Source organism: Spermophilus citellus (genome assembly GCF_964194105.1).
Source record: "Spermophilus citellus genome assembly, chromosome: 2".
Lineage (NCBI taxonomy): Eukaryota > Metazoa > Chordata > Mammalia > Rodentia > Sciuridae > Spermophilus > Spermophilus citellus.
Genome location: NC_138183.1, coordinates 197,377,186 through 197,385,678, shown reverse-complemented (window position 1 = coordinate 197,385,678; position 8,493 = coordinate 197,377,186). Strand labels below are relative to the sequence as shown.

At 34.6% G+C, this 8,493-nt stretch overlaps 1 protein-coding gene across 1 annotated transcript; it reads left to right on the top strand.

The window, feature by feature from the left end:
* Positions 1 to 237: 237 nt before the first annotated feature.
* LOC308641735 (olfactory receptor 52A1-like) lies at positions 238 to 1,176 on the top strand (the record flags this gene model as incomplete). The annotated part of the gene is made up of 1 exon (XM_081280347.1): positions 238 to 1,176. The coding sequence occupies one exon, from the start codon at positions 238 to 240 to the stop codon at positions 1,174 to 1,176; it is 939 nt and encodes a 312-aa protein (XP_081136473.1).
* Positions 1,177 to 8,493: the final 7,317 nt, after the last annotated feature.

Genomic DNA, 8,493 nt, shown 5'->3' with positions numbered 1-8,493 from the left:
CCTGCCAGGCTTCTAACCTCTTATTCTGGCACAGTACCCATAAATGCCCTTACTTAAAACAGTGATATGTCTCTATAGAGGTCATTTCTCTTTGGTAATAGGTGGATGATATGATCTTAGAGTCTTATCATAAGCAGAGAGAATCAAAATGATGAATTTTGATAAAAGTAGAAAGTAGAGTGCAATAGCACTGACAGAGAAACTTCTTTTGTTTCCATCAGGAGGCTCAAGAGCACAATGTTCCTCTCCAACGTGACAGTCTTCATGCCCTCTGTCTTGACACTAATTGGGATCCCAGGCCTAGAGTCTGTGCAGAGCTGGATTGGGATACCATTCTGTGCCATGTATATCCTGGCCATGATTGGAAATTCTTTGCTTCTGTTTATCATCAAATCAGAGCCCAGCCTCCATGAGCCCATGTACATTTTTATAGGCATACTAGGAGTCACAGATATTGTACTTGCCAGCAGCATTATGCCCAAGATGCTTGGAATCTTCTGGTTTCATGCACAAGAAATCTATTTTGACTCCTGCTTGCTTCAAATGTGGCTCATCCATACATTTGAGTGTATCGAGTCAGGCATCCTGCTAGCCATGGCCCTGGACCGGTATGTGGCCATCTGTTATCCACTGAGATATGCCACCATCTTTACCCACAAGCTGGTTGCTCAACTAGGAACTGTTGTAGTACTCAGGGCTGCCATTCTTGTAGCCCCATGCCTAGTATTGATAAAGTATCGATTTCAGTTTTATCACACGACAGTCATCCCCCACACCTACTGTGAGCATATGGCCATTGTGAAACTAGCTGCAGGAAATATCAAGATCAACAAAATCTATGGTTTGTTTGTGGCCTTCACTGTTTCAGGGGTTGACCTCACATTCATCACTTTTTCCTACAGCCAGATATTTGTCACAGTTTTTCATTTGCCCCAGAAGGAGTCTAGGTTGAAAGCCTTCAATACCTGCATAGCTCACATCTGTGTCTTTCTCCAGCTGTACTTCCTGGCCTTCTTCTCTTTCTTCACACATAGGTTTGGTTCTCACATCCCCCCTTATATCCATATTCTCTTTTCTAGCATGTACCTGCTGGTCCCTCCATTTCTAAACCCACTGGTCTATGGTGTAAAGACCAAGCAGATCCGTGTTAGTGTGGTAAAAATGTGCTGTCCATAAAATCTACCTTGATTGACACCTGCATCCTTTCCTTTTTGTTCACTAGTAATAATCTCTCAAAACAAAACAACAAAACACTATGTTATTTGAGATACCTGAGTTTTTCCCAGTTAGGAGGTATTTAAACAGATTGCTGTACTATAAGTCAACCTGGGTTGTGAATCCTACGTAAGGAATGAGAGTGAGACAAGCAAAAAGAACAAAATAGTGAATATTTGAAATATTTTAAAAATTTTGTCCCTGGTTGAGTTCTTCTCCTAAAGTTATTCTCTGGAATGATTTAAATGAATTATGTATCTGTCACCAAATTTAAATGCACACAAGGCTTATTGTTCTAGAGTGTGCAGGCACTCATTAATAACAAGTTATTCATTCACTTCTATTTACTCTCCAAGTAATTTGTAAAAATTGAGGAAGTATATTTTAAATGTTTACTTTTAAAAAAAAAACTATAGATCTCATGAGATAAAGTATAAAATTTAAATATTTTCCTAGGGTCATATGGACATTACAGGCACAAAGACCATGGGAATGATGTGTTGCATTTTACATCTCTCTCTTTCTATTTCTCTCCATAGATATATATGTATGTGTATATATGTTTGTGTTTTATGTGTGTGTGTGTGTGTGTGTGTGTGTGTGTGTGTATACACACATTTGGAGGTGTACTGGGAATTTAACCCAGGGAAGCTTTACCATAGAACCTTTTTCATGTTTTATTTTTTGACAGATCTTCTTAATTTGCTTGCTTACTAACTCTCTGGGGCTGGCCTCAAACTTGTGATCCTCCTGCCTCATCCTCCCGAGTTCTGGGATTACAGGCGTGCACCACTGCACCTGGATATACGTCAATATTTTCTCTGCTATTGACTTAATTAATTTCTTTAATTTTATTGCTAAAATTTTCCAAGTTTATAATTGGGTATTTATGGGAGAAAGAAGGAAAAGAAGGTAGGAAGGGATGGAATGAGGGAAAGATAGGAAGGGGAGAAGAGAGAGTTGTGGTTTTCAGTTAAGTATTGTGATTCTTAGGAAATGATAAATGAATGTCCAAGAAAATGAAGGTATACAAGATCAGGTAGATAACTAAAGAGATTTCAAATACAGACTGTAGCTTAAGTTAACTGCACAGATTTTTCAGTCATTTCAAATTTTTCTTTGCAAGATACAATGTGGGGAGACTTGGAAAATATGATTAAGAAAAAATAGCCATTAATGTTGTGCAAAGTTGTTGGTCTTTTTTCAGATATAATGTGTCAGTGGAAGTTTTATCTCTATAATACTCATACATGTATGTATCTACTGCATATGTAACAGTATACCCTCTCAGCAGATGTAAAATATTATGCTTTTATATGAATCAGGGATATTATTAATGAAGATATAAAGTGGTTTTTTTTTGTAAGACTAAAGCTCTGACAACTTAGAAATAGTTGATTATTCTTGAAAACTTAAGTCATGGGTCATTTTTGAAAAGATTATGGAAAATACTCATATGTGTGCTGATGTCCATAAATTGATCTGCCAGTTTGAAATCATTGTATGACCTTATGTTTTCTTCTAGCAGTTGTAGTGGCACAAGGAAAGTTCATGAACTCTTGATTTAGTGCAGGTTCAGATAGGAAAATGTAAACACTCTAGGGTATAACTACCTTCATGATGTAAACACCTGACTATGGTCTTCAAATGCTAACTAATCACTGCTGAATATGTATATCTTTTTAATATAATTTATATGTTAACTAGAACTGTAAAAATTGTTTATCGATATGAATAAACATTACTTTTCCTTCAAAAAAAAAAAAAAGAAATATTGTACTGTATGTCATACAGCTCGTGGACACTCTGGCTGGTTTTATGCATTTGACTATTTTATTGAACATATGTTGCTATTGAGGATTACATTCCAAAATACAAAAACTATCTTTGGGAAATCTGTGAGAATAAAAACTGAAATTTATTGGAGCTTGTTGGATTGGATTATCAACAGGGGCAGTTTTTTTTAGATAGTATAATTTCTTAAAAATAGAACTAATATAGCATTAGGATTAATTTTGTCATGAGGATTCAGAGAATTTTTAAGTAAAAGTTCAAGTAAAAAGTAGCTGAGGATTTGTAGGCATAGAGTCAAATTTGAGAATATTATTCAATATCTATAAAACAAGAAAGAAAAAATTTTCTTCATGAAATTAAAAAATAATTATGGAGCATTTCCTCTAATATAGATCTATTAAATAGAAGAATGCAAATCACTTTTTGTTCAGTGCATTCGCTAGCTTAAGTGCAGTTAGAAGTTATACTTTATCAGTGATTCAAATATGCATCTGGAAAACACATTTTAGCTAATGGGTGATATATAAAAATAGGAAGTAGAGCAGATTTGGATGGTCCACAATAGTTCTAAGCATACTTTAAAAAATGTTTTTTTTGTAGTTGTAAATGGACAGCATATCTTTATTTTCTTTATTTTTATGTGGTGCTGAGTATCGAACACAGTGCCTCTCACGTGATAGGCAGTGCTTTGCCACATAACTATAGCCCCAGCCCCAGTTCTAAGCATTTTGGAGAAGTTTTGAAATTGAACTAGCTCTAACAATCATCCTTAAAAACGTGGAAATATAAGAGTTATATAAAAAGTACAAGTGAAACTACAAAACATTTGTTTGTCAAAAAAATATCTAGTCTAGATTCTGATTATTGAAATGTTTCAGAATGACTTAAAATTGCCAGGACTAGTTTCAAACTGACTTAAAAATTTTAAAAAAGAGCGAAAAATGGGTTACTGCAAGGACAAAAGGGTAACCACGACTTTCTATCAACTCATGAAATGAATCAAGACAATTATACAATAAATTATTAGACATAAACTGAGATGGAAAAATGTATTTTATAAACAATAATTTTCAATAGGAATCCTAAAATTGAAGCCCCAATCTATTCCATCAGTTTCAAAACTGACTTTAAAAAGTGTTTGCATGGATTTTCAATTATGCTGATGACTATCAACATTTTTAACCTTCAACAATCTAATAGCTGAAATATGATTCTCCTGTAATTGGCATTTAACAAAGAACAAGCTATTCATATTGTGGAGTTTTTTTCTTTTCTTTGTATGCTTCTTTCATTCAATACTGTCTTCTTTCCCTTCACTCATTTTAAAATCTGTGTCCTTTTTTTCTTCTTCATTTATAAATCTGATGAATAAAACTCTATTTATTATTTTCAAGAGCCATTCTTCAAGACTGCACAACAGGCCTTCCATCAGGCTAATGGTGTTTCCTAGTAAGGATTCACATGGTGGTTTTCTAACTAATAATGACAGAATTGATTCTTTTCCCTTGTATTGTTGGCTTTCAGGTGAGGAAGCAATAAAACTTTGACCCTCCTATTATTGCTTTCTTCTGCAGAGGAGGGAAGGGACATTTTGAAGGGACATTTTGTTTAAGGAAAATCTCTTTCTCCTGAAGGAATAATGAAAAGAATATGTCAGAATATAAGCTTAAGATCTGCATATTTTTATGACATTACACAGTTACAAAAGGTAGTATAACTAGAAGTAATAAAAATATATAATTCTAAAACAGCTAAGCATTTGTTATGTTTGCTTTCACAAGGATATTGTGGAAATATGCAAATTATTTGGTGATTATTATAGGCTTGAAGAAATGAGAAATATTGAGGATAATTAAAAATAATCCCATACTATTGAAGAATTGTTTTTATAAAAAACTTTGGGACCAAAACAAACTTTAGGGATTTGAATTTTTTCATTGGAGTTGTATGGATTCATTATTTTTAGTAGATATGAAAACATAAATCTAGTTCTATAGCTGCATGTATGTGTTTATTTCTGCATGTGTTTCCTACTTCTGTCCACTGATAGGAACCAAAAGTAGTGAGCAAACAATGGTGATGAACAATATTCCTTTCACAACCTTGGGTTGTCAGTAAGTTTGTTTGCTAAGAGATGAGGACTCATGATTTTAATGGATGTGTAAACATAAATCTAGTTCTATAGTTGCATATATGTGTTTATTTCTGTGTGTGTTTGTTTGCTAAAAGAGGTGAGGACTCCTTGGAAAAAGAACAGCTTCTGTGGCTTGGGCTAGAAAAATAAAAAGTAATTTGAAAATAAAGCAGTTGGCCAGAAAGTAAGGGGTGCCCAAAATATGATGGGGACCTGTTTAAATATTAGACAGACAGATAAGGATGGTAGGAACATGAGGTCAAGAGACTAATTTTGTAAAAAAGGCCCACTGTGCTGACCTCCACATGCTTTTTTTTTTTTTTTTTTTTTTGCCAAAAAGCAATTTATCTATGGCCCTGCCTGGACTGAATGGACAACATATGTCACATTTCTCAGAAAACTACCTGTTATCTGCAAGGAAATTCAGGCAAGAAATAATGTTGGCAAGAGGAACCCAAGTTACTTTGAAGTGAGAGTCTTTTTTGACCTTTTTCACAGACCAGATTCTGGAAGATAAGGAACTCCTCCTACTTTTTAAAACCTGCAAAAAAAAAAAAAAAATGCTTAAGAATCCAATTAGACCTGATCTGCCTGGGCCAAGTGACATAGAGTTGCTATGGCAGTGGGGGTTGGAAAATCTGATGTCACCCTGCTGTCAGTCAACAGTCAAGAGGTGGACCTGGGCAGGACTCTCTGGAAACTTCCCTGGGATCCCCCCCAAAAATGGAGTGCCAGAGAGGCACATTGTCTCTCTCCTCTCTGAGAAAATCCACTTTCCTCCCTTGAGAGTGTCCCTTTTCCCTTTTCTTTCAATAAACATATTCTTGTTACTCTGAGCAATGTGTCTAAAATCTTTCTGACTTCATCACAAGAATCAGGATTGTTTTTTATGTTGACATTTTGGATATTTCTTATTTGTAAGTCTTTTAAAAATATTTTTCAGGCTACTTTTTTCCTTCTTAATAAAAAGCAACCAACAGCAATACTCTGTACAAGTATAAGAAACATTAGAAATACACATCATTTTAAAATAGTTACAAGAAAATTTCAGTTTAGAGTCCACATCAAGATGTCCTGTTCATATGTGCCCCCAAGGGGGAAAAATAAAACAACAACAAGAAAAAACTATAGTATGATGGGGTAGCTTTTCACTAAGTTATTCCTATCCAGTATTTTCAAGCTCTTCAGTTTATTCATTAAGCTGCTAACACATTGGACTTTTAATGGGCAAAAAATTCATCCTACTACCTGCAAGATTTATTTAGCTTAAACTGGTCACCTTACTTGGTCTTCTTCCCTACTCATTAGCCACAATTCTTATCATTCCTGCTTATCAGACAATATTCTGCTTATGCCAATGCTAGCATAAATCACGTCTGCAATTTTGAACGATCTATTTTCTTTCCTTGGAATTCTCTTCTTTAATTTTCCTAGTTAATATCTACTGAAAAATTACTCCTCTGCATAGCCAGTTTTATTTTGCTCAATTTAAGTTAAATAAGTTCATCAATCCTTATTCAACAAAGGGCTCCTCCCCTTCCCGTGTGTAAGACTCTTGAACAAAGGTTAACACCCCTCTTTAACAAATCCTTCCCCAAATATCCAGGGGACATTTGGCAATGCCTGAGGTAGTTTTGATTGCTGATTCTGATATCCAGTGGGTAGGAGAAAGGGATGCTGCTAAATATTAAAATTTCAAAGACTATCCCCACAACAACTGAACATGATTTGGCCTAAAATATAGTTAGACTGACATTGAGAAAAACTGCCCTTGAAGATTATCAGTTAGATGCCATGAGACTCGGAAAAGGAACGTTATCAAGAAGCAAGTTAATTATTTTCTCAACATAATCCATGGTCCTTTACACTGAAAATATATATTTTTTTCTGTTTTACTTACTTGCTATTTTGTTTATTTGCTTCATTCTTTTTTTTAATGTTTATTTTTTAGTTTTCGGCGGACACAACATCTTGCTTCATTCTTATACTTTTTCTCTCCTTCCTTTGATTGCTTTATATACACTTTGTCAGAGTCAGCTTCTATCTTAATTCCAGTTATTCTCCAGGTCAATTATCCGTCATATGGCAATATTAAATTTCCCAAACTAAAATGATAAAAATCGAAAGTATAATTTTTAGATAAATCACAGATTTTTTTTTTTTTGGTTACTACATGATGATATTCTATGGGATGTATGGTCATATATAAGATAGGCAGATAGAAACTTTAATCATAATGTGATAACTTTAAAGAAAAGGAAGCAGCAAATGCTCCTCCAGTTGACCTCATGTGGATTATAGTGGCCCTTTCAGTTTATCAGGGGAATGGAAAAAGCAACAACAAACACCTCTGTGAAATGAGGGAGAAGGTATGTTTTCAGGCCACCTCATTATCTCTATCAATTTTATGTTTCACTTAAATGGTTTCAGAAAATGACTGTTGCAATTCCTAAAAGAAAACAAATTCATTGTGTGAATTATTTAACATTTAATATATTTTGAGGTGAAATTATTTTTAAAGGAGAGATAAACACAGATTGCAAGCAAACATCAGGCAGGAAAATGTCCTTAAACTTAAGAAGATGTAGGACAAAGCCCCTCTATGCTGAAGCAAATCCCTTGGTAACCAAGATGGAGGCTCTGAATGTCTGCAGTGTCAGTGTCATTGTGGGGATGACCAGTGAAGGGCAGAGACAGAACAGGATGGAGAGAGTCCTGTGGAAAACACTGTGGAGAAGAAAATTTTCACCTCTGTGGAAATTGTAGCTTGGTTGGATAGAAGATCTACAAGATTGTAAAGAAAACAAAATGCTCTTTTATAAGTCATTCCATGTTATTTCAATTGGTTAAAGAGAAATAGCTGTTCATTCTTAGAAAACTAAGATTATTGGTGAGAGAGAGCAAGAGAAGAGAGAACATGGGTTGGCACTGATGTTAAATACAAGTGATGTGCACATAGCAGGTCATGGAAGGTGAGAAGAAGCTCTGAAAGTGTTGGGTTTATTTTCTCAGAGGACAAACAGAACAAAGTGCAAAATGAATGATTGGGTTTGGGAATATTAGAACTTTGAGAAATGAGTTTGAATGTATTCTGAGGGAATTTATGACAAAAGAGAATATAAATAGACTGACCTGAGAAATCCAGCTAAAGAGCTGCAAATCTGGAGAAGGTTCCTGGAAAATTTGTCTTCTAAATTTGAGAAAAATGTGTACTATTTTGTCACCTCTGAATTCTTTATCAGGTGCAGGTAGAGCTTAGTTCTTGAAATATCTTTATAATTAAATAATTTCTGTGCACGTTCCAATTCGCAAATCACAATAAAACCATACATGATTAGTAGCAAACACAG